The sequence below is a fragment of the Mesocricetus auratus genome, unplaced genomic scaffold (genome assembly GCF_017639785.1).
Source record: "Mesocricetus auratus isolate SY011 unplaced genomic scaffold, BCM_Maur_2.0 Super-Scaffold_100691, whole genome shotgun sequence".
Taxonomy (NCBI): domain Eukaryota; kingdom Metazoa; phylum Chordata; class Mammalia; order Rodentia; family Cricetidae; genus Mesocricetus; species Mesocricetus auratus.
Window position 1 is genome coordinate 58,608,671 of NW_024429267.1, and position 26,210 is coordinate 58,634,880.

General features: G+C 53.9%; 1 protein-coding gene across 3 annotated transcripts; it reads left to right on the top strand.

Moving 5' to 3' along the window:
• The first annotated feature begins 145 nt into the window (after positions 1 to 145).
• On the top strand, positions 146 to 24,206 carry Gask1a (golgi associated kinase 1A). Of its 3 annotated transcripts, XM_040739848.1 has the most exons (6): positions 150 to 368; positions 4,988 to 5,210; positions 13,708 to 14,952; positions 20,683 to 20,805; positions 22,601 to 22,704; positions 23,308 to 24,206. In XM_040739848.1, exons 3-6 carry the CDS (start codon positions 13,753 to 13,755, stop codon positions 23,516 to 23,518), a joined length of 1,638 nt encoding a protein of 545 aa, XP_040595782.1. In that variant the 5' UTR covers positions 150 to 368; positions 4,988 to 5,210; positions 13,708 to 13,752; the 3' UTR covers positions 23,519 to 24,206. The 3 variants fall into 3 exon arrangements, 2 of the variants coding, with proteins under 2 accessions (XP_040595782.1, XP_040595781.1); XR_005874768.1 differs by lacking the exon at positions 4,988 to 5,210 and having other exon boundaries at positions 146 to 368; positions 22,570 to 22,704; positions 23,308 to 23,446; XM_040739847.1 differs by lacking the exon at positions 4,988 to 5,210.
• Positions 24,207 to 26,210: the final 2,004 nt, after the last annotated feature.

Sequence of the window (26,210 nt, forward strand, 5' to 3'; positions counted from 1 at the left end):
CTTTCCTTCCCAGTACCCGGGCCCTGGCTCCAGGCGGTTGCGGCTGGCCAGAAGCGGGTAGGGCTTTTATTGTGAAAGGGGCCTCCCCCTCTCGAGCTTTCTGGGGACTGGGGAGGCTGGGCCGCGCCTTAGGCTGGAGCGTTGCAAACTCTGCAAAAGTCCCCAGCTGTTGGAGGTGCCTGGTGGCTGCAGGACCCTTCAAATCCACCCGCGCGCGGAGGGAGCATCCTACCGTGTGTCCTCCCCCGCGATCTGGCGGCGGGAAAGGTGTGCACCAGAGTCGGTCGCAGCCTGGGAAATCTGAGCTCCGGGATGAGACTGTCAGTAGGCTGAGTCCGGGGAACCTGCCAGAGCACCGCGGGGACATGGTAGGAGTTGCGGGGTGGGGCGGTGGGCACCGGGGCTGGCGGCCTCAAAGGTGTGCACCGCCTGCACACGCGGCATCCCAGGCCACAGTTACCCCTCAAGCTTTCTTGAGAGGCCGTTTGACTTTCATTTCCGCCCAGAGCTGGGGGTGCCCCTGGAAGAGGATGGTGATAAAGGATTCAAGTGTCCCCCACCCCCATACCGCAGCTGAACAGCCATCTAAGCAAAATGCTTGTTGACCAGTTCTTAAGGTGGGGGGAGGCAGACCTGACAGGCCGGCGAGAGCCCTTGACCCTCTGCCTTCTCAGAGCTGTGTGAACCCCCGGGGTTCTATGGCATCGTGGTGCATTCATGCTCTTAAAATGCCTTGCATCGCCTTCGAGTGAAGTCTCCCTGTGGAGATTGAATGCCTCACCCCCTACCTGCAGTCCTGGGTGCGCGCAGAGGAGCCACTGGTGAAGTCCTGTGGCCTTGATTTTTTTTCCCCCAACCTTACAGACACCAACAGAGAACCAAGTTTTTGAAAACCTGCCCACGTGGCTCGGGGAGGGCTGGTGCACTCTGCTGATTGAGAATCTGCAGCCCTGGGTTCCCCGGGGAGGGCTGAGTGGTGGCAGTGACCCTGTCTGCTTCCTCTCCAGGTTTTTGGGGGGGGTTGAGGGGTCAAATGGGAGCTCCCCACAGATGCTTCTCGGGAAGCTGAGCCACGGGCCAGGAATATGGAGAGTCCTTTGCAGGAAGTGGGTCAGTGTTGGGGGCAGATGTGCGGCGGGGGCAGTGGGGGCTGGGGGCTCCAGGGTCTGAGGCCTGTGTTTGGCTTCTCCCCAGACCTTATGAGCACGGACTCTAAGTATGAAAAAGAGGCGTGGCTGGAGGTGTCGTGTCTGAACGCAGATCTCACTGGATTCCTGGTTTGGGTGCAAGTCTGTCATCCAAACAGCATGAACCACAAGCCATATGTATGCTCTGATGGCCGTTAGTGGTCTCCGGTCGTGGATCACTTTTGGGGGGCTGCTTTTCCTTCCACTGTGTGGGTTCTGGGGCTTGAACTCAGCACGGTAATGTTTATACCCCTCAGCCATCTCAACAGCCCAAGATCTGTACTTCGTCTTTAAGAAGGAGGCTAAATGATATCTGTCCGTGAATTAGCCTTTTGAATTGGCCTTTTACAAAGCAGAATGGGAACAATTCCGGTAACAACTGAGTGTGCTGTTATCCATGTCTCTGCTGCTGCCTTGCCTTGTGGCTTCTGGTGCCAGTACAGGCTCCTGGCTCCCTACCTCCAGGCTTCCAGTAAGGCCCAGCTGGCCACCACTGCTGCGGGGGAAGGGAGCACCTGTAGTTGCTGCAGCCTAGAGCCCGCTTCCCTGCTGCTGGCCATGGACTTGGGTTTCTCCTAAGTGGCCGCTGGAAGGGGTTATGCCGTATGCTGTTTACTTGTGGGCAGCTTTTGTTTGGCTTTGGAAGGTGTTTGCTTGCAATGGGCTAACATCGTCTTCCTGTGCCATCCAGAGAATTCAGCCCCCGCCCCTGCCTTGGCCGGGGTGGCAGGTTTGTGGCTTTGTGCTTAGGATCCAAGTTGGGTAGTGATTTTTCCAGAAATGCCGTCAAGCCAGCCAAGAACTGGCTAACAATTGTGCAAGGGTTGGGACTAGGAAGGAAAAAGAGACGATTTTATGATTGCAATGAAGAGAAGGGTGTGTGGTGATGTGCTGGGCTGTCTCCGTGGATGGCCTGGGAGTAGGCAGTGTCCCCAGAAGCCTGAGATTGTGCCTCAAAGCGGTGGTCCTGGGTTTGCAGTGCATGCTGCTCTGGGTTGGCTGCCCTCCCAGGTACAGCCCCTTGGTAGGGGCAGAGTTGCTTCCCTCTGGCATGACCGCATTCATGGCGAGCTTGGTGCTCTGGCTTAAGGAGGCATTGTCAACAAGAGAAGCCTGAGGCCATCTAGGGGTTCCACCAAGCTGTGAGGCATCTCCTCATGCTCTGAGCTGAAGGAGACTCCCAAGTTTCCAGCAAGGAATGAAAAGTTGACTTGGTAATTAAGACTCCAGCCTGGGACTCATATAAAAACTTCTACCTCCCAGAAGGAAGGAGAGGAGAGGGCTATGGAAGGGAGGTGCGGGTGTCAAGAGCTGTGGGAGGCCTTGTCAGGAAGGGGGCTGTGTCTGTGATGCTCTGCGTGGAGCTGGGCACCGCCTCGGACCTGCTGTCTCCTGGTCTGCACAGTTTCTGGATTTCTGTCTGTCTGTCTTGGCTTTCCTTGTAGGGTTCAAAGTACAGGGGTTGTCTGTGTAGCCCTGGCTGTCCTGGAACTCACTTTGTGGACCAGGCTGGCCTCGAACTCCATCTGCCTCCCGAGTGCTGGGGTTAAAGGTGTGCGCCACCACCGCCCCGCTGTTTTTTATTTTTATGAATGCAGAGTTGAGCATGATTCTGATGAAGCTCTTGTAAGTCGTGTTGCTGCTCCTCCTCCTCCCAACTGGATTATCAGACACTTCCCTTTGGAGACCTGCCGCAAGTCCTTTTCCTCACTGCTGTGACAGGGTACCTAAAGAGCAAACTGAGGAAAGGGGGGGCTCTGCTTTGCCTCACAGTTTAAGGTACGGTCCATCTGGGGAGAGGAGGCAGGAGCTACAGGCGGCTGGTCACCTCACACGGCATCCGGTCGGGAAGCAGAGGTGAACGGCACCCAGTTTGTTTTCTTCTCTGTGGTCAGTTCAGAGCCCCAGGCCACGGCATGGTGCTCCCCACATTCGGCCAGGTCTTCCCGCATCAGTAAAACCTCTGTGAAAAATCTCTCTCTCACACACACACACACACACACACCCAGAGACGTGTCCAGCAGACCTGATAGTGAAGAGGAAGCGTCAGGGGGCTCAGCTGTGCCATGGAAACCTCTTGTTGTGTCACCCGTCTCTTAGATCACAAGCAGTCCGTCCGTCCTATCCCCGCCCCGCCCCGACTGTGTGGGACCCACCTGCTTCTGGGTCTCTTTGGAGTCTTTGGGCCGTGGTTCCCCAGAGAGAGCAGCAGAAGGGCTGATTTACCTGCCTTACAGCAGGCTGTTCCGAAGCAGAGATGGGCTGCGAGGGGGTCCTGTGTGAGGCTAGCTTGAATTCTGCGGCTGGCAGCAGCTGAGTCTGGGAGGCAAGGCTAGGATGCTGTGCAGGGGCCATGTGGGTATCCAGCCTATGCAGGGGGGGCACACACACACACACACACACACACACACACACACACACACACGCCCACGCACACACGCCCACGCACACACATACGCGCGCCCACACACACCTCTTCCAGGACAGAACAGCTCTGTTCCCCACACAGAGGTTCAGAGTGGGCAACTGGACCCTGCTCAGGCACTGGCCACAGCCACCACAAGCCTTCTTCATGGGCACCACAGGAGCTTCCTTTGGCCTCTGCACAGCAGACTTTCTGCAGGCATTGGTCCAATTGGCCCTGACGGCCAGCCAACCCCCCAGTTCCTACTGTGACTACGATGCTATTGTGTGCTTTCTTGCTGAAATACCAGTGCAAACCATTCCTCTCCCCTGGGGGCAGGTATGGCTGGCTGAGTGAGTGACGCCCTGCCTTGTCACTTCCCTGGGAGTCAGGAGAAGTCCCTGCCTCCTCCATCACGCTCGCTGCCCTTTGCGGCAGTGGTCCGGGGTGACTAGCTTTAGACTTTCATGATACCTTCTTTGGCATAGTTTTAAAGCATGAAGGGCTCAGAAGGTGGGTCCTGGATTCAAACTCTGCCCACCCCCTGGGCTCAGTCTGCGAACACTTAGCCCCTAGCCTCAGTTTCCCTTGCAGATTGCAGTGTCTGCAGGTGTGGGGTTGTGTACACTGTGTTGTAAGGGGTGGGGATCCCCTCTGTGCCTGTCTAAGCACACTGCCACACTCAGCCAACCAACGGGAGCAGGGAAGTTGTCGTACTTAAGACAGCAAAGGGGGCGTGGGGTCTGCCTCTGGGGCTGCCTTGGCACCAACCAGTCCTCCAAGCAGCAAGCAGCAGAAGCACTGGGTGCCCTGTGATTTAAGCTCCCAGGAAGGAAGGGGGTTGGAGGAGAGACAGCTCCTCTGGTATCAGCCCTGAAGGTTTTCCCCATGATGGGAATCTGAGACGATGAGCCTTAAGCACAGGGGGGGCCTTGGGCACAGAGTTCAGGGAGTCCTAAGCTTGTTAACAACGTTATTTTTTACAGACCTCTAACTAAATCTAGCATTTCTTTGATAGTGAACCTATGGCTTGGTCATATCACTGACATTTTCCGTCGGGAGAGTGGAAACACACTAAGTACCATCTACTCATTACACTGAAAGCCCGTGGCTTGATGCGCTTAGCCTGTGTTCACAGGGGAATACGGGCGCACGTTTATTTAATTAGCCTGTTTGATTGTCAGCAATTAGCCTTTGTAACCCTACGTCTTCAGTTTCTCTGTTTTAAGAAGTTCCCATCCATGGCTTCACGAGGTAGACCGGATAATCCCCGGTTTTATAATCTCTAGAGGCTGTTTCTCTGTTCTGTGTGTCAGTGGGATCTGGGCACTGGGAGAATCAAAAGCCACTTTGCCTGAGAGGGTCCTTATAATGGCCTCCGCTCCTGGCCCACTAGACATTGCCCGCCTGACAAATACATCTGTCTTGACGGCGGTAACCCCAGCTTTTGAGAGGCTGTCTCAGTCAGGGTTTCTATCGCCGTGGCGAGACACCATGACCGTAAAGAACTTGAGGAGAAGAGGATCTGTTCAGCTTAGAGTTCCGTGTCACAGCTGGCTGCTGAGGAAAAGTCGGAGCAGGAACTCCAGCCGGGCAGGAGCTGAAGCAGAGGCCGTTGGGTGAGTACTGTTTCTCCGCGTGCTCCTCACGGCTTGCTGGGCCAGCTTTCTTTCTTTCTTTCTTTCTTTCTTTCTTTTTTTTTTTTTTTTTTTTGGTTTTTTGAGACAGGGTTTCTCTGTATCATTTTGGAGGCTCTCCTGGAACTCACTCTGTAGACCAGGCTGGCCTCGAACTCACAGAGATCCGCCTGCCTCTGCCTCCCGAGTGCTGGGATTAAAGGCGTGCGCCACCAACGCCCGGCTTGGCCCTGCTTTCTTATGGCACCTAGGACCACCAGCCCAGGGGTGGCCCCACCCACAGCGGGCTGGGCCCTCCCACATCAGTCACCAGTTATGAAAAGCACCCCGGTCTTGCCCACAGGCCAGTCTGGTGCCTTAGTCATTGTCCTATTGCTGTGAAGAGACACCATGCCCCCCCCCCCCCGGCAGCTCTTATAAAATGAAGCGTTTAGTTGGGAGTTTGCTTACAGTGTCAGAGACACTGGCGGCAGGCAGGTGCTGGGGCAGTAGCTGAGAGTTTACATCCTGGTCCTCAGGCAGACAGACAGACTGGGCGTGGGCTTTTGAAACCTTAAAGCTCCTCCCCCACTTCCTTAACAAGGCTATGGCTCCTCATCCTTCTAATCCTATCAAAGAGTTCCACTCCCTGGCGACTAAGCTTTCAAATATATGAGCCTATGGGGGCCATTCTCATTCAAAGCACCCCAGCAGAGTTTTCTAAGCGAGGTTCCCTCTTCCCAAACCACTTAGCCTTGTATGAAGCCTACGTAATGCTAGACCGCACAGGGGATGGGGCAGAATTGTTGTTCTCAGTTCAAGGCCAGCCTGGGCTACACAGTGAGACCCTGTCACAAAGAAACAAACGAACACAAGCACATCTAAAATCCAAAACAAGCAGTAAAAGCAAAAGAATCTTCAACAAGTTTCCACTGTGTCCCGGGCACCATGTTGGCCGTGGCAGGAACATGCCCCTCAGCCGTAAGGACAGACACGCGGGGCCTTATTGTATTACATCGTTACAGGGCAAAGTTATAATTCTGCTAAAGCGCTGGGATTTCAGGATTTTCTTATTCATTACCTTATTGAACCCTTAGTCCTTTGGATGCATAGGCTATGATCGTTGGGCCCATTTTAGAGATTGGTAGATAGAGGCTCACCAAGCCTGAGTATCAGCTGAGTTACAGGGATCCACGGTGAGCGCCCAGGCACAAGTGTCACCTCTTCCCACCATTAGATGCTCCTTTCCCTGTGTCTACACCTCAGACCTTGGCCCAGAAGCATTCTGTTCTTCACAGTCAGACATATACTACGGCTGGAGTTCCAATGACACATTTCTCTAGTTTAACCCTCTCCTTGGTTTGCTGCTGCTGGTGACTATCAGATTGTGCAAATGTCACTTTTGACCGTCCCGGGCTCGTTCCAGTTTTCTGCATTGCTCCCAGAGCTGTGCTATGAGGCGCTGTCCTTGCTCAACTCCGGGACCAACCCAGGTAACACACTGGTCGCAGCCGGGTTGGTTTTCCCAGCTCTTTGGTGGCACCGTGGAATCATGCCATGATGCCTGGTGTCCCTGCCTATCACGACAGGTGTGAGTAGCGGCCGTGGTCATCGGCCCAGCCTTGGAATAAGAAGCAAATGACTGCTGTGCTCTCTTTGGCTTTTCCCCCCTAATCAGGCGGTGAATTCCTGGAAGGCGGCCTAATGTGCGCGATTCCTCCCGCAGTGCCCAACACAGTGTAGCCCAAGTACAGAGGACCTGTGCAAAAATCCTCATCTCTCCACGAGTCCCCTCTCCTCCCCTCCCCTCTCCTCTCCTCCCTCCCCTCTCCTTTCCTTCCCTCCCCTCCTGTCTCCACCTCCGTCTTTCTCTTGTTTTTGCTTTTGAGTCCTAGGCTGGCCCTGGATTCTCCCTCTGACCCCAGTCTCCTGAGTTCTGGGACAGCCAGTGCGTTGCCTGGCTGGTTAAGACTCTCACATCTTACATTCCATTCCCCCCAGGGTTGCCTGGCAGGATTTTCTGAGATTATGAAAATTCTCACTTTTGTGGGTCTCACACGGTAGCTGCCCCTCACAAGTGGCATGTGAGCTCTTAGATCGTGGCCAGTGTATCCAGGAACAACAACAATAACAAAAAAGCTGGTGTTTCCGAACTCAAATGTGGAGTGCAGGCCAGTGGCTCTTGTACTGCCCAGGGCAGCCCTGCCCCGATAACTGCGCACCAGGCCGCTGGCATCAGAAAGGGAGTGGGCCCAGAAAAGGAGGAGAGACGTCAAAGGAAAGTTAGCATTGGGAGATGGAGGCTTGCTCTGTCTCTCTGTCTCTGTCTCTGTCTCTGTCTCTGTCTCTGTCTCTCTCTCTCTCTCTCTCTCTCTCTATGTGTGTGTGTGTGTGTGTATGCGTGTGTATGCATGCATATAACACACAGATACTGGGGCCAGCCACCCTGCCACGGTCAGGGGGAGCCATGTTCCACTCTAACTGTGGGGACGTAGGCTCTAGTGTGTCTATTGCTACCCCTCCCCCTGCCTTGCCCAGGGAAGTTGCAAATATGAATGTTTTTTAATGGGATTTTCAACATCAGTTCAGATTTATTTTTAAAACACTTCAGGCCAAACAAAAACACATCTGCAGACCAGAACTAACTCACTGGTCTGGTTCACGAACTTTTTCTTTGTCCAGTTCCATAGAAGTCCTTGGCCTGCTGGAGGCTACGGTGGTTATCTCCTGCCATCACCAGTTTCTTCAGAAGAGAGGAGGTCTGTGACAGGAAGGCTGCCTGGCTCCATTGTCTGTGTGCCTGGGCCTCTGAGCAGTCAGAAAGTAGAAATATGAGATGCAGCAGAGAGAGAGCAACACGACATTACTTTTTGGGTAGAATTTTCACTCTGCCCCACCCCAGCCCCAATCCCTGGCATTTGAGAGCAAAATGTGTGGCAGACAGAGGAAATTTCTAACCAATGACGGGTCTCCAGCATTCCAGCTAGCTTGTGGTGTCGCCACAGTGGCGTTCTTGTGAGCCGGGATGAAATGATGTTCCAGTTGAGTGTGTGAGGAGGGGGCTCCTAGGGCCAGTGGGTCACCAAGCCCCGCTGTAAATCAGGCTAAGACTGGAGCCTGGCACCCGGTAGATACTGTCCTCTCATGAGCAGGCAGAGAGCTCACATTCCACCGGTGAAGGTCCCAGGGCCGCTGCCATGGAGGTATTCCCAGGGGCATTGCTGCAAAATCACGGCCATGGTCAAAGTGAAGATGCCAGCACTGGCTGGGACCCATTGGATTTGACTGTGGGCCACACTTGGCTTTGAATGATCTGATTTTCATGAATGGTGGATCACATTCATTTCCCCTCAGAATATCACTACCATGCAGTTGTGTGTGTGTGAGAGAGAGAGAGACAGAGACACAGTTAAATATTCCACACCATAAACAAATATAACACACCTTTGCTTATTAAAATACTCCACAACATATTTCTGTAATCCCATTGGATAGATGAAGACCTTTGAGGCCCAAGGCCACACATCAAGGATAAAGTTGGGATTTGGCAGCCGGTGTGTTGATGAGGTAGGTGGCCCAGCCCAGAGAGGGAACTTGTCACATAGCCTGGGGTTAGAGAAAGATTTTAGTGATTGTGTTTGTCCTGGAGCCCTGTTCTGGGGCCAGTGTCCCCTAGAATCATTTGGGTCCAGGAAGTTCAGTTCTTTCAAAAAAGAATGTCAGGCGCTGGAGAGATGGCTCAGTGATTAAGAGCACTGGCTGCTCTTCCAGAGGACCTGGTTTTTAATTTCCAGTAGTTACTTGGCACCTGTTAACTCCAGTTCCAGGAGATCCAATACCCTCTTCTGGCCTCCATGAGTACTAGGTATACACATGGTACATATACATGCATGCAGATACAACACTCATGCACATAAAATAAAAATTAAAAATATGCATTTATTTTGTGGGTGAGTGTGTGTGTGGATGGGCATAATTTGCCATGGTGTGTGTGTGTGTGTGTGTGTGTAGATCAGAGAACAAGTTGTGGGAGTTGGTTCTCTCCCCCCACCGCGTGGGCCCTCAGAATTGAACTGGGGTCGTCAGTCTTGGTGGCAGGTGCCTTTACCCACAGAGCTGCTCGCTGGCCCAGTGGCCACGGATGCTCGGGTCTTTAGCAGACCAAAGGCAGACTGCACGCACGAGTTGCTGCCATACACAACGGGGGTGGGGTGGGTGTACTGGGGACTTCTGGGAGACCCCTGGCAGCAAGGGGCCGCGCCTCCCCCGGGGCTCTTGAAAGACCCATTGCTGCTGTCTGGGTGGAAGCTGCTTCTTACTTTGAGACAGTCTCATTCTGTAGCCCAGGCTGGCCTCAAATGCACAGCAATCCTCCTGCCCCAGCCTCTCAGTGCTGGGATTATAGCTATAAGCCACCACACCCAGTTACGAGAACACTTTACATTTCAGGTGCGATTTGCTTCCAACCCCGTTGGGTGGCTCTGGGTTGAGGGACGCTGGGTCACGGCAGAGCAATGCCCTCACACACTCCTTGTTTCCGGGCTCTAGTCTTGAATGTCCAGCTGGTTCTGGAACAATCGGGAAGTGTAGAACCTGCCTGGTTCTTCTGATTTTGTTTGTTTTGAGTACTGCAGTTCCTGGCATTTCTAACTTGATATTGTTAGTCTTCTGAACATAGAAATTAAGGAACAACGCAGACAGGAAACACAGCAGTTTTTGTTTTGAATGAATGTGTGGCTCAAAGCATTTTTACTCTCCGGCAGTGACTTTTGCCTTGGTGCCGGAGGGGTGGCCACACACTTCTCGTCTCGTTCACGCCTCCCTTCGCATGTGATCTGGCCAGTAATAAACAGTTAAGTCTCCTTTCAGAGCCAGGGCCGTTCCTGAAACCTAGCATCATCTCCATGAGTTCAAGCTGGGAGGCCTTGCCAGGATGTACCAGCAACTCTGCCAGCCGGCTTGGGCTTGTGCCTGATGCTGCCCTTGGTGCCTGTGTGAGCCTCAATCTCCTCCCTGTAGAATGGGGACAATGGATAAGTCACTACACTGGTCTCTGGTTCACAGCTCTGGCAAGAGGATCAACGAGTTAATACAAGTCCCTCAAACAGCCCCAAGGCTCACAAGGAATGCCGAGTGAACGTTTAGCTTCCATTTCTTAGCCTTTCTTCCTTTAAATTGGCTGGGCCAGAAATTACAGGGGTGAAAGCCCTTTCCTGCCTTGGGGGAGAGAAAATCGCAATCCCCCAAGGGGCTGAGCGCTGGAACCCGGCCAGCTGGTGGTGTTGGAGACAGACAGCCTGGGACTCAGGCCGCAGTGGAAAGGACAGCTCAGCCTCCTGATGCCCCATAGATCTGTCAGGAGGGGGGTCTCTGCGGCTCTGTGGCCGGGTCTACTGCCTGTGTCCCAGAGCCCATGCCCACACTGTGCTCCCTGCCTGGGGTCTGGCTTTGGGAAACAGGGGCAGCAGAGTTCCACGGTCACAGTGACGAGTGATGGTGTGACATGTGGCTTTAATCTGACTGAGAGTCAACCGCGTTCCTTCTCACCCCAGCCAAGTTTGCCATGCTGAGGGAAAAGGCACAGGATCTCCATATTTCAGACTCTCTGCCAGCCCCAGTCTGAGTCGGTGGCCGGTGTAAAGGGTGGAGGGGTGAGAAGGGGGCAAAGGTCAGGAGCCAAGGCTTGGCACAGCTTCAGAAACGACCCCAGAATCAGAGCTGACTTTTACTAAACACACACACTGCCACAGGACACTGTGACGCTGTCCCTGGACACACACTCTCATAGGCACAGGACTTTCACAGATGCACTGTGACTGGATTTACACATACACACTATCACAGGACTCACACATATAAACCCATAGGACTTATACACACACACACACTTGTAAACATATACAACACAAAACAAATGAAACACACACTGTGACTGGATTTACACATACACACTATCACAGGGCTCACCCATATACACACATAGGACTTCATACACACTTACACACACATGTAAACATATACAATACAAAATTAAACATCATAAGAATTAAGAAAATAAAACGGAAGACCCAGCTACTAAGGCAGCTCCATCCTCCTGTGGGGACTGTGTCTCGTTTTGATCCCCTCTATTCATCCCCTGGCCCCTCCTTCTCCCTGGCCCTGCTCACCCACATGTTGTCACCCAAACTCTCTGGCCCATCCCTCTCTCATCCGTGGACAGGGCCTCTATTGGACCCTGCAAGCCCACACTTGAGGTTTTACCATAAAAAAAAAAAACTTCTTTTATGCCTCTGCCTTGGGTATCCTGATCTTACCATGTGCCAGACAGGAGGGGCTGGTTTTTAGGCCCCCAGAAAGACGAGTTGTCTGGAAAGTGGGGGCTGGTGTTACCTTTCTCCTTGCAAGAGGCAACTTGGAGGAAGGGCTTACTTGGCTCAGGGTTTGAGGAGGAGGGCGGTTCGTCGTGGCAGGGACCATGGCAGTGGGAGGAGCATAAAGGAGTGGGCCACATCGCAGGACTCAAGGCCCATCCTCCCCAGTGACCCCCTTCCTCCATCAAGACTTCCTAAAGGTCCCACAACTTTCTGAAGTGCCGCCAGCTGCTGGGAGGCAAGTGTTCAAACACAGGCACCTATCAGACCACAGCAGGAGAGAGCAGCAGTGACCCCCAACACTCATGGGAAGGCTACAATGGTGACCCCAAAATTCATGGGAAGGTTGCAGCAGTGGCCCCAAAATTCATAGGGAGGGTGCAGTGGTAACCCCAAAATTCATAGGGAGGGTGTAGTGGTGACCCCCCCAGCACTCATGGGGAGGGTGCCTTAGGCCTATTACATAGTTTGATTGATTGAATCCTCACGTGGGCCCCTGGAGGGAGCAGTAATCCCTTGACTCATACATCATTCATAGCTTTGGAAGCTCAGACCTGGACCCAGGGTGCCTGGGCGGTGGGTTTTCTGTCTTTCCCTCTCTTCTGCAGCTCTGGGACGATGTAGTTATTGGCTGGTGGCTTCTTCCCTGCAGGACCTGGATGATGTCCTGGTGTCTGGTCGTGGGTGGGATTTGAGACGTGAGCGCCTGCTGAGCCGGGCAGGGGGCAGGATATTCCTCCGCGTTGCTTCTGCCACGGTCCTCTCGGGGAAGACGGCGCATGTTCTGGGATATTGAAAATTGGCAGGAGGGAGGTCTTGGCATGCGGGGAAGGTCAACTAAGGTTCCTCCCGACTCTCTCCTTGCCTTTTCGCAAACGCCTTTGTTTTCCCAAAGTTTCACGTGTGTGGCCCTGCAGGGACATCTGCCCATGGCCGTCTGTCTGAGCCTCCCTCTGTACAACCACCAGCTCTCCCCAGGTTTCCTGAACCCAAACAGCCCGCCCTCTCAACCCATCTTAGAAGGGGGTTTATTATTCCTCAGGGTAACCGGCCCTTCAAGAACACAGATTATGGATTCAGCTTGAAAACACATCTTTGATTTTGTTTTCATTTTAGAAGGAGGAGGAGAATCCAAACAATGTTGCCACAGACCTCTCCTCTCAATGTTGTCTGAGTCTCTCTCTCCATCCATGCTCACGGGCCATGGTCTTCCTGCTCTTAGCTTTAAAACAGGAATTATGTGATCCGACTTCTCCATCATTCTGTCGGTTAAAGGAGTTCGAACACCGTGGCAAGGGATGATGGGGAGTGGGGACCAAAAACTCCTCTTGGTGTCGCTTGTAGAGATTCTGAGCTGTCTCTGCAGAGACGTGTGCGCTGGATGTTTAGTGGAGCATTTGTGGCATGCCCTCAGGTTAGGGTCACGGCTTCCTGCATGCAGAAGGAGGCGTGTCCCCCACCTCCAATTTTCTCTTCATCTTAAAGTTTTGTGTGTGTGTGTGTGTGTGTGTGTGTGTGCGTGTGTGTGTGTGTTTCTGTTTGAGTATGGGTATTCCATGGAGACTGGAAGACGGAACCAGATGTCACGCTAGCAGAGTTACAGGTAGCCATGAGCTGCAGTGTGGGTGCTGGGAACTGAACTCGGGTCCGCTGGGAGAGAGCAGTGTGTGCTCTCCACGGCTGAGCCCTTTGCTCTGGTTTCCTTAGCATGACTTGGCCTTTCTGTGGATGCTCTGCTTGTGTTTGTGTTTGAAACGGTGATAAAGACCACAGGATTAATAACGAACGGGGCCAGCGCTAGACGGTGGGTGGAGAGCCACGTCTGTGCGTGGGTCTGCTATGAGGTGTGGTGATCATCTGCTATGAGGTGTGGTGATCGTTGTCATATGGTAGCTTACCCAGGGAAGTCCAGGTGTGTGGGTAAGGATCAGCCAGGCTGGCTCCAGAAGCAAGCCATCTCTGAAGTCGGGGTACAGTTGGCTGGGCTATCACATTCCTCCTCGAGGGGCAGTTGGGCGTCCTGCCATTGTTTCCTGTCCCTTATACGCTGTCCGCCGTCTTCGTTGTTCTGTGGCTTGAAGTTGGTGGCTTTCCCGACTCTCATGCCCTCTTTTTTACCCTATCCTCAGGCGTCCTGGCTCTGGAGAAGGCTTCGTGGCAAGAAGCGGCCGGTGATGGCATCCTGCCTGCTGATGATTCTGTCTGCGGTGGCTGTCACTCACCTTCCTCCAGAGCATCCAGCTTCCACTCCAGGACTTGGTCCCATGGAGCCCGACTCCAGCATTTGGCAGACTTTGAACTCCAGCCAGAGGCAGCGGGCAAGAAACCCGAGCTTCCGGAAAGGCCGGGCTTTGCCCAGAAATCCAGCCCCAGTCTGTGCTGAGAAGCAGAGCCACGGAAGGCGTGTGGACAGAAGCAGACACACACCGAGGGTCAGAAGAGATGTGACAGGAGGTCCGACACTCAGTGCCCGGCATCCTGTGCGATTAGTGGAGGATGAGGTCGGGGATGCAGGAGGAACAGTCCTGGACCAACCTGGGCACGATGCTCCTCCTGTCCAAGAGACAAAGAGCAAGGCAGACTCCCTGGTTAGCCCGCTCACAGGGAGCAGCCTGGCAACTTCCCAGGCACGGAGAGGAACTGCTGTAGTGAGCCTTAGGCCCCAATCAGCTGAAGGTGGGGGTTCCCTGCCAGGAGTCAAGGACAGAGTCTTGAGTGGCGGGAAGGTTGGGGGTGCCACCTCAGGTTCCAGAACTCATTGGTGGCCTGGCTCTGTTGGAGAGCTCCAAAGGTCCCCATGGTGCCATACCGAGCCCCCTGGGTTATGGGACAGTGCTGCGACTGGGGGGCAGGTTCCACCGTGGTTCACAGAACATGACGTACAGATTCTCGGGCTGCTGGCCCGGGGGGCGGTGGTGGGCAAAGCCAGGATCCCTGCCCATGGGCAGGTGCTGCAGGTCGGACTGTCTGCTGAGGGTGCCCTCCAGGACGCGTCTCCTCTCGGGCTCGGGCAGCTGTGCTCCCAGGGCCTCTGCGGCCTGATCAAGAGGCCCAGGGACCTGCACGAAGTCCTATCCTTTCATGTGGACCGTGTGCTGGGCCTCCAGCGGAGCCTGCCTGCCGCAGCCCGGAGCTTCCACAGTCCCCTTCTGCCCTACCGCTACACAGATGGCAGTCTGAGGCCCGTCGTCTGGTGGGCACCCGATGTGCAGCACTTAGGAGACCCAGATGAGGACCAGAACTCTCTGGCCTTGGGCTGGTTGCAGTACCAGGCCCTGTTGGCTCGAGGCTGCAGCTGGCCAGGTCAGATCTCATGCCTGGGCATCCACCATGGCGAGTGGGCGCGTTTGGCCCTCTTTGACTTCCTGCTTCAGGTAGGTGTGGTTGGGCAGTGGGGTGGAGTGCGCTACGGAGTTAGGAAGTTTCAGGTGAAGGCCAGCTTTGCCTGGTCGGGATGCCCCCTCCTCACTATGCTGGGCTTTATTATCAAGCAACTGATCTCGTAATATTTCTGCCTGTTTATCCTGTGGTACCCTAGAGCAGTGCTGCTTAAACACTCTCCATTCAGGGGCCAGCTAGATGGCTCAGTTGTTAAGAACACTGGATGCTCCTGTAGAGGACCAAGGGTTGATTCTCAGGACCCACATAGTGGCTCACAGCTGTCTGTGACTCCATTCCCAGGAATCTGATGCTGTCTCCTGCCCTTGTCAGGCATTAGACATGCCCATGGTACCCAGACATATGTGTAGGCAAAACATCCACACACATTAAAAAACAAAACAACAGAACAACATAAAAAAAACTCAACCACTACCAACAACAAAAAAATTCCATTTGTAACCTTGTTTTACCCAAGAATTTTTGTTTTGTTTTTCAAGACGGGGTTTCTCTGTGTAGCTTCGGAGTCTGTCCTGGAACTCACTCTGTAGACCAGGCTGGCCTCAAACTCACAGAGATCTGCCCATCTTTGTCTCTTGAGTACTGTATTAAAGGCATGTGCCACTGCCGCAACCTGGCTTACCCAATAAATTTTTATCTGACCTTGGATATATAGCAATGTAAAAATGGTATATAAATGAAATATTTATTTTAAAACAGTTCTCAGGTATACATAAGATCTTGCCATTTATTAAAGGTGAAAGCAAACTGTATATTAATGAGAGGTATGTGCTCATTTATTTTAAGTGAAGAGTTCGTTGTGGCACTGCAGGATATAGGGCATCTCCAGCACTTCACTTTGGTTGATTGACACTTTGATTTTGTAGTCACACACGCTGGGGATGATGCTCTGCATAAACATGTGGAGCTGGGAAGAGAGGCTCCTCACTAAAGCACTTGCCGTGTCGGTATGAGGACCTGAGACCCCAACACAGACACTGGAAGACCCAGCCAAGCAGTATGAGCCTGCAGTCCCAGAGCTGGGGGGGGACAGCCAGGTGGACAGTGAGCTCCAAGTTCAGTGCAAGTCCCTGTCTCAAAAAGTAACCGAGGAAGACATTCAAAGATGACCCCCAGACCCCACACATGCAGGCATTCACATATGCATATACACCTTCATGACACGTGAGAACACACACACACACACACACACACACCTGTAATTATTAGTGAAAATAAAATGGAGCCATTGAGGTCCAGAGGTTAAGCTCCTTGTCTAAGGTCACAGCCAGGGGACTTGGAGGCATGCTGGCTGGCACAGGCCGGAGCTCACTCCCTTCTCACAGAGTCACTATTGAGCTGGCCAATAATGGGAGCAGAGGGGGACATTTGCAGGGAGGACCGGGAGCCCCGAGACCCAGGGAGCAGCCGTTTCCAGCAATGTGCTCACCATAGCTTTTTGCTCTGCACAGAGGACCTCTGTTTCTCTCCAGAGCTGTAGCATGGGACCCTTCCTCAGCTGCCAAAGTCTGCAGAGGGAACAGAAATCTCTGCAGCCAAGGCACACACATCTTTCTCCCTAGTTTGCCGGACAGCGGTCAAGAAAAACAGCGCTCTGGCTGACAGCAACTTCCTAGAAACCTCAGCGAGGCTGCAGAGTGTGTGCGTGTCTGCACGGGCACCTGAGGTGCTGTGTGACCGATGGCCCGATGGCTGCCCACAGACTTCAGATGCAGCTCCCTGAGGTCGGTTTGCTGTCAGCCCCCCCCCACGAGTGTTAGCAACACTCAGAGGCCAGGGAGAAAGTGCTGGGGTTTGACACCACCATGTTTCCCTGTGCAAGGGCTTTTCTCCCATGTTTCCTGGATGGGGGGGAAGAGGGGGGAAGGGAAGGAGGGATGGAGAGAGAGAGAGAGGGAGAGGCAGAGAGAGAGAAGAAATGATTCCACTGAAGTCCTCCAACCCGAGTCCGTGGGGTTGCTCACGGGGTTCTCATGATTGAGAACATGGATGAGGGGTTACCAGGGTATGGACAGTTGTGCACTGAGGAACCCCCATCCCCAACAGCTGTTAACTGCGTATAGATACTGGAGCGTGGCCCATGAGTCTTGTGAGATACTGTTCCTGAACTACCCACAGGAGAGAAGGCAGCCATCCAAGGGCCTGTGGGACCCAACTCCACAGTGAAGCTCACAAGAGTGGCGGGAAGGTGACTGGCTCGGGGCTGGTCTGGGGGTGAGCGGATTAGGGTGCTTGTAGCCAGATCCCTGTCAAGCTGCAGCTGGGGGAGCTCCCGGAGGAGCAACGGAGAAGCCCTCTGCAGCAAAGGTGTGCAGAAGCTGCAGCCTAGAGGAAGGTGCCACAGGTCAGAGGGTGTCAGACAAAGCAAGGCCCTCAGCGCCTTGGATGGTTTACAACCTCTCCGGCTCTTTGTCTTGGCATTTGGTCTCAGTCACTTCCTATTTTTTAAAAGATATTTGTTTGTTGTGTATAGAGTATTGTGTCTGCATGTACGCCTGCAGGCCAGCAGAGGGCACCAGCTCTCATTACAGAGGGTTGTGAGCCACCATGTGGTTGCTGGGAATTGAACTCAGGACCTCTGGAAGAACAGCCAGTGCTCTTAACCTCTGAGCCATCTCTCCAGCCCCTCGGTCACTTCCTAATCCAGCTGGAGCAAGCAAAACACCTCCATAAGATGCAGCTGTGGAGTATTTCCTTGATTACTGGTTGCTGGAGGAGGGCCCAGACCATTGTGGGTGGTTCCATCCCTGGCCTGGTGGTCCTGGGTTCTGTAAGAAAGCAGACTGAGCGACCGGGTAAGCAGCACTCCCACACGGCCTCTGCATCAGCTCCTGCCCCCAGGCTCCTGTCCTGACTTCCCTCGGTGACGGACTGTTAGCTGGAGGTGTAAGTCACACAAACCCTCCCCTCCCCGGGTTGGTTTTGATGGTGGTGTTTCATCACAGCGGCAGTCACCCTGAGACAGGGTCTTTCTTCGTTTTTGTGATCAGTTATTCCTAGAATGCTTCATCTCCTTGGGACCATCAAAGACATGGTCTTTCCTTGCAGCTGCGTCCAGGGAGGCTCTCCACTGACTGTGGAGTGGCTGTGATTTCTATGTGGTCATCACGTCCCTCCCCTCTACCAACTCCATTTCATTCTTCACCCTCGCCCCTGCGTGTGTCTGGGTAGGTGGACAGGGGTGTGTGTGGGGGTGCACGCACACACGTGCGTGTGCGTGAGTGTGTGTGTGGTGTGTGTGTGTGTGTGATCCTGTGTTTCTATGAAGGAAGGAATGACCCCCAACCCAGCAAAGGCTCTGGGAACTTGGGCTCCCGGGTGGAAAGGAAGTGAGGAGGGTCCCAGGTGAAGGGTGTGGGCCACAAGACCAGGCGTCTTTTCTGGAACGTGCCAGGCTTGGCCCAGGAACCTGGTGAGTCTCGCCGAGACTAGGACCACCCACAGCCTGTGCCGGGCCCCTCCCTGGCCTTCCTTGATGGACTGCAGTGTCTTGTCCCAGCCAGATATTCTGTTTGGGAGGTGACAGGCCTCCCCTGACACCAGGGGGTGGGTATGGAGGGTGGGTTCCTGTGACCACAGGCCTCCTCCGGGACCCTGTGTGTTCGTGATTCATTTATTGTTGCATCCAGGAGATCTCACTAAGTTTTAACTTGTGTTGAGTGCATTCTGGGTTCTGGGGTCAGGCTGTTTATTGCAATTATTTCAGTTGTTTATTTCCCTATCCGAGAATTCACAGCTCTGAGTGCCAGAGAAGTACGCCTGTCACACCATCTGTCTTCATGGTCAGAGTCAGATTTCCTGGCTTCAAACCCCATGGATCAGCACTCCTTGCTATGTGGCCTTCAGCATAGCAGTCACTTTTCTAACAGGGCTCACTGTCCTCGTCACGAGTGGAATGGGTGTCCCTCTCGCTGCCTGAAGGGACCCAGTACACTGTGCCGGGTAAAGCTGTCAGGGTGGCACCCCACCACCCGAGCTGCGCAAGGCTTTCACTGACCGAAAGCCCCAGACTGAGTTACAGTTTGCAGCTCTGCTGGGCCGGTTCAGTGCATGGAATCATCATTTCCCTGGGCAACTCCTCATTTTCTCAAAGAGTGGGAGGAAGGGGGAAGTCCAGAAGGAATGTGGGCTGCAGACTGAGCTTGCTCACATCCAGCTGGTGGGGAAACAAAAACAGACAGCGTGGCAAAATAATCAGCCTGGCACCTGGGCGAGCACGCTCCTCCTGCCAGGGGTCCAGGTGGACGTAGACCTCAGGGGTCAACGCTGCCCATGTTATGCTGGCTGACACTCCTTGCTCTGCAAGTAAATGCTGCATGACGGGAAATCTGGATAGAGCAGCCTGGAGGTGGGGATGGGGGCAGGAGCAGGAGTCCTGTGCTGGCTTGCCTTGGCAGGAGCACGGTCACGTGCTTACTCCTGGAGATCTGGCGGTGTCGGTGGGGAGGGGGGTGTTGGCAGAAACAGTGGTTCTGAGCCGGCTCTGGCTGTATGTCCAGGGGAGAGCAGTTACCAAGTGCATGGTCCAATCTCACCAGGGCTGCCTCAGCATTGAGCCTCCAGCCAAAGGCAACGCAAGCAGGCGGGGTTTTCTGGCTTACACACTGTCCTAATTTGGTTTCTACTGCCGTGGTAAGCACACTGACTAAGAGCAGCTTGGGAAGGGAAGGTTTATTTGACCTTACAGCTTGCAGCCCATCATGAAGAGACTCAGGGCAGGGACTGGAGCAGAGGCCACGGTTGGGTGCTGCTCGCCAGCATGCTCCCCCACGACCTGTTCTCCCTGGTTTGTTAGAACACCCAGGACCACCTGTGTAGGGCTGACACCACCCACAGTGGGCTGCACCCAACCTACATCACTCATCAATAAAGAAAATGCCTCACAGACTTAATGGAACCGGAAGAGGCAGTTTCTTAAATGAGATTCTCTTTCAGAATGACCACAGCTTGTGTCCAGTTGGCAGAGCCCTAACCAGCATGCAACACCATTGCTCTCCAAATGCTAGGCCTGCCTGCAGCCGTGTCATCTTACTCCACGTTGGACTCCGGGCCTTGGGCCTGTTGTCTGGGAGAGCTGGGGAAGGCTAGTGCTTCCTGGGGGGGGGCCCTCTGCTCAGTCCCTCCCAGGACTGCAGACGACAGAACTCTTACAACCACATGCCCAAAGCATATGCCTGCTTTAAATCTTTCCTTTGCCTACGTGGCTCTCCACACGGCCACATGCAACAACTTCAACCTCGAATCCCAGCTGCACGCCTTCCCCTTTGTGACTGGGAGCGTGCCTGGCCTCAGGACGATAGCGTCTGCAGTGAGGAGAAACCGAGGCAAGGGTGGCAGTGGCTGTTGGCCGTGATCGACTTAACCCCGGCAGGCTCTGTGACACCAACCTGCTGCCTCAACTCAGTCTGACGCTATCCGGGGTCAGTGTGAGGTCCCGGGGTTTCAGGACAGAGGACTGGCTCTGGCAGCCTTAATGGACGCGGCTTGGCCACCCTTCCTCACACGCCGATTTAAGGAGACGAGGAGTGGTGACAGGCAGGCAGGAGAGGACACAGGGGTCCTGTGACCCGGGCTCATCTTCAGCATGCTGACCCGAGTTTAGACAGAGAAAGGATTAGGGTAGATTCCCCCTCCTAGCCCAGCGGGCCAAGTGGCCTTGACGTTGGGTCTGGAGAAAACAGGTACCATGCCGGCCTTCTCCGCAGGTCCACGATCGCCTGGATCGCTACTGCTGTGGCTTTGAGCCCGAACCCTCGGACCCCTGTGTGGAAGAGGGGCTCCGAGAGAAGTGTCGGAACCCGGAAGAGCTGCGGCTGGTCCACATCCTGGTACGTTTCTTCTGTGTGCATGCGCGGTGCCTTGCCGCGTGAGCGCTGGGTCCGCCTCTCTCCCGCGGGAGGATGCTCCTGAAGGCTGCACACAGGGGTCCCCCCCCCCCCCCGACTCCCGGCTTCTTCTCTTTGCCGGCAAACGTTGGCTTAAGTGAGACTCCTAGGAAGTCAAATATTATAAAACAGACAAAATGGACAGCGGGCATGCAGCTGAGGTGGGATGGGTATGTGTGTGAAGCCATTTTCACTGCTCCTTAAGACTCTTCCAGGAACTCTGAGGTCGAGTTGGGTACCCGGGCTCTGAGTGGGAAAGAGAAGAGGCAGCCCGAGGGAGTGCTTGGGTTCTGAAGCCTGGAATGGCTATGGGAAGTAGCATGGAATCCTGGAGAGTGTGTGGAAAACAGTGTGTGCGTGGGAGTAGGCCAGAGGAGATGGCCCGTTATTGCCAAACACCAGAGTTTAGGGGCGTGTGCATTCCCTGGAGGACACTCGTGTGGAGGCCAGAGGTTGACACCAGGTGCTCTCCTCTGTCATTCCTCACTTCAGTTTTTGAGACAGGGTCTCTCACTGAGCTTAGAGCTTGCCAACTTGGCTAGACTGATCTTTAGCCCCAGGGAACCCTCCTCCCGATGCTCCTCAGCACTGGGACTGCAGACACACACATGACCTCACTGGGACTGCAGGCACACACATGACCTCACTGGGATTGCAGGCACATACATGACCTCACTGGGACTGCAGGCACACACATGACCTCACTGGGATTGCAGGCACACACATGACCTCACTGGGATTGCAGGCACACACATGACCTCACTGGGATTGCAGGCACACACATGACCTCACTGGGATTGCAGACACACACAGCCTCACTGGGATTGCAGGCACACACATGACCTCACTGGGACTGCAGGCACACACATGACCTCACTGGGACTGCAGGCACACACATGGCCTCACTGGGATTGCAGGCACACACATGACCTCACTGGGATTGCAGGCACACACATGACCTCACTGGGATTGCAGGCACACACATGACCTCACTGGGATTGCAGGCACACACGGCCTCACCTGGCCTTTTTCTGAGGTTCTGAGTTTTCAGGTTCTCATAAATGCATGCTAAGCCCTTGGCCCCCTGAGCTGTCTCCCCGGCCCCATGCCATATTTTTAAAGCACTAGAGAATCCCGTGTTTCCTGCTTCAGTGTGGAAAGGATTTAAGAGATGCTGAAGACTCTTCCTATGAAATTAGGGTGTGGCCAGTGATCTACAGAGATAAAGGACACGGTTGCCTGTTCTTGGTGATACTTAAGCACAAATGGCAGGAGAGATGGTGTGTGCGTGTGTGTGTGTTTGAGAGAGAGATACCTGTGTGTGATATGACATGAACCTTTTTGACCCTGAGGAGTATGCGTTTTCCTTTTGCACCTGCAAGTTTGGTTCCCACCCATGCTCCCGACCCTGCTAGCCACTGTACCAGGAATCAGCCCCCTTGCCTTGCAGTTTAGAAGGTGCAATTATGACTCGATGCCATGCATCCAGGTTTGAGTTTTGCCCCAGCCGCTTATTAGCTGTGTGATCTGATGTAAACTGCCTAACAGTTTTATGACTCCTATGGCCGCTGGGAGGATCTGCAGACGGTACACAGGGCTGGTGTAGAGTAAGCCCTCAGCCACGGGACCCCTGTGGACAAGTGGGGAGATTGCGGCACAGGCAGCTGAGGATGCCCTTGAAGCTGAGTTACACTCTGCCCTTACCAGTGGCTGCCCCTGTCCATCTTCCTCCCCCGAGGTCCGGAGCAGTGACCCATCCCACTTGGTGTACATAGACAATGCTGGCAACCTTCAGCATCCCGAGGACAAGCTGAACTTCCGGCTGCTGGAAGGCATACATGGGTGAGGATCCAGGGCGCTGGGTAGGGTTGAGGGGTGAGGTTTGGTGGCTCTGCTGTAGGCTGTGGGACCTTCAACTACATCTCCTCAGAGGGCTAAAGTCCATCAGACCGAAGCTGGATCTGAGGATGCAGGGGCTGAGGAAGGCTGAGAAGGGGCTACAGTCACTGGGCCCGTCTCCTGTATCCAGAGGGGGACCTGGATATTCCTGCAGAATACCAGCTGTCCTGCTTCAGTGTGTGAAGGCTAGCTCATCCTGGATCTAGGTGAAAGAGCTAGCCTAGGGACCTTCCCCAGTAGGCAGCTCAGCCTTCTCAGGGACTTCTGGGGCCCCAAGTGTGCCCAGCTGAGCCCAGAGTGGTAGGGTTGGTCCTCCAGGTTTCACTTTAAGCTGGGGCCCAGAGATCTCTACCATCTGCTTTCAGGACACGGCAGGCTGCAGACTCCTCTGACGAGGAGCTTCCAGGCACAGAGCCGGCACGTCCCTGCCTGGCTGTGCTGCGCTCCCCAGGTGGGGGGCAAGTTTGGGGTCCCCACTTTGTGGAGACTCTCTGAGCTCACTCAGGCCTTTCCCTTCTTGCATGGGCTCTGGGGCTTCGACCCCAGGTTTCCCGAGTCCGTTGTGAAGGTTCTCGCATCGGGGTGTCTACGGAACCTGCTGCTCAGGTCGCTGCAGATGGACCAGGCGTTCTGGAAGAGCCAAGGCGGAGCCAGAGGTCTGAAGCGCGTCCTTGAGACGCTGGAGAGGCGAGGGCAGGTCCTGCTGAGACACATACAGGAGCACAACCTCACGCTCTTCGGGGACAGGGACCCGTGAGCCCATTGCTGCCTGGGCAGAGCTGGGCAGAGCTCACCTTGCCGGGGAGGGTTGCCCACAATGTAAACCTGAGCCGGTGAGTGCTCCTCCCAGTGACAGCATTTCCTTGACAACAGCTGACCATTCCGCTGACAAATGGGAGTAGCCAGCAGCTGGAGGAGCCTGCGGGGGCCATGGGATGGCTCACCTGCCTGGGGATGGTGGAGGGCCTCCAGCCTCACATTCCCTCTGCTTCTCAGCTCTGGCTGTTTACGCCCACGCACGGAACTCTGTGTCGTCCTCCACAAGAGCAACAAATGCTCTTAACCACTGAGCCATCTTCCCAATGGCAACAGGGAGAAGCCTGTTATAAAAACTGATTTCCCCCTGTTATTGTAGGAACGATCTTTATTTCCACGTTAGCCACTGCGTGTGTTTTGTGGGCCGACTCTTCAGTGTAAGGCGTTTGTGCCTTCCTTGGCTGTGCGTCAGGGTTTGGACTCTGAGCTGCATGCACTCAGGCCTCGCTGTTAGACCTGTCTGTTTCCTCTCAGTCTGCCATCTATGGCTTGACTCTGTCTTTTATGAAGCAGGAAACCCCTCCGTGCAGTCAAACTCGTTCATTTTTGCCTGTGAGTCTCCCAGTGTTCCTGTCTTCTTAGGCTGTTGCTCCTTCAGATGACTGAAATATCATCTGTGCACGCTTTTACTCCCCTGTCTTTTCGTATGAAATTTGCATTTGAGTTAGGGGTGTAACTGAAGCTTCCTTGCTCCAGAGTCTATTCTGTTCCCACCGATCTGAAAGTACGCTCTTATCAGATAAATCCCCAAGCACAGAGGCTCCCTTGTGAGCTTGCTGTGCTCTGCTTATAGGGTTTCCCGACTCCCTACTTCAACAGGGCACTGTTCTAGTCAATTACCTTATTCTGTTTGGTAGCATGAGTATCCACTTAGAACGTGTGTGTGTGTGTGTGTGTGTGTGTGTGAGAGAGAGAGAGAGAGTTTTGTCTGCATGTATGTCTGTGCATGCACAAGGCGCCCACAGAGGCCAGGAGGGGTCACCGGATCCTCTGGAACCAGAGTTACAGATGATTGTGAGCTGCCACGTGAGTGCAGGGAACGAAGCTGGGTCCTCTGGGAGAGCAGCCGGTGATTTTTAATTGCCGAGTAATCGCCCCTAGCCCTCTAGATAAAATGTTTACATGAGTCTTTAAGGGGGAAGCCAATTTTTCAGTTTTATTTTTAATTTTTCCTCACTTACGATGCTGTGTGACCTTCACTGTTCATTCGTTGGGAGGAAAGGTTGAGTAACAGCTACCGCAGTATCTACATCTTCTGGCTTTAATGACAGTGTGTCCATGGTTTCACTGAATCGGGGAGAAGGTGGCCAAGCACTACCCAGGTGACTGTATGGCTGTCCCCGGCAGATGCACTCCTCTTTACAGCCTCTGTGTAAGACATTGCCCACATGGGTGGGCACAATGTGCTCCCTCACAGTCCTGAATCCTACCCTACCCACTGTGTCATCTCCCTTGACATCTGGGTACTCACTGCTGTAGAGAGAAGCCTTTTCCTTGCCAGCCGCTTTGGTTTTTCCCTGCCAGTCGCCTGGACTCTGCTGCGTTGTAGTCCCCAAATAACACACAAGATGCTGTATTAATTATGAAGCTGTTGGCCTTGCTTGTTTCTTACTGGCTAGCTCTGACTTAAATATTTAATCCATCTAAATATTTCTCTTACCGGATGGACATACTTCTCTGGCGGGCTACATGATGACTCCCTGTGTTTCTCCTACCCAGAGTCCTCCTGGACTCCTAGTCCCACCTATCTTGCTTCCCTATTGGCCAACAGTGCTTTATTGACATATACACAGGACTTCCCCATCACACTGCTAACTTTGCTAACTGTTGTCCAAGAAGACTTGCCCAAAGGCTATCTCCCTGTGAGCTGCCAGCTTAAGGTAGCTCCTAAGGCCACCCCCAAATAGAGGCATTCGACACTCTGTTAGTTGCCCACCAGTGCTAAATGATAAAAACCCTACAGCTGAGACACCGAACACCTGTCACGGGACAGAGACATCAAGTTGGAACTGGAAGCTTCCTCCCTGCCCACTAACCCTCATAGTATTATAAAGTGTTGTACAGGCTTCTGTCAGGGGGCAGGCGGATAACAACAGTCTCACTTGGCTGCAGACTCTGCAACAATACCAACCAGCCAGGCAAGATGTATCTACTGATGCGATAGTGGCGGGTCTGTTATGGGGGGGGAGCAGCCAACTGTGTTCCGACTGGATTTGAAGGCCGTTCCACAGGAGAGAATTCAAGTTTGACGGTATAACCCGTTAAAAAAGCCTGCGGTTGGGGAGGTCATGGGCTCTAATGTGGAACTACTGCTGTTATGTTTCATGGATATGACATGCCTATGAAACTGTTGTCTGAAAAACCAACCCTCCATGCCCACGGATCGATGCTGCTGTTGGCCTTGTCGGGGCTTCGTTTCGCGGCGGCCAGCGGTAATACCTGGAGACTGGAACTGGTCAAAGTGCAGAGGGTGAGTGACCACGGAACTCTCATCTGTGGGGCAAAGGTTCAGTAGGAGGGGGAACAGGGAAGGTTAGCAGGGTGAACGGGACCGAAGTGAAGCCGCCATATGAAACCCATTACAAGGTATAATTCCCATACGCTAATAAGACATTAAAGGACTTGACCCAAGA

Coding starts and splice junctions, on each gene's coding strand:
- Gask1a (XM_040739847.1), top strand. Junction 20,806..22,600: donor TGCGGCTGGTCCACATCCTG/GTACGTTTCTTC, acceptor TCCTCCCCCGAG/GTCCGGAGCAGTGACCCATC. Junction 22,705..23,307: donor CTGCTGGAAGGCATACATGG/GTGAGGATCCAG, acceptor CTTCGACCCCAG/GTTTCCCGAGTCCGTTGTGA.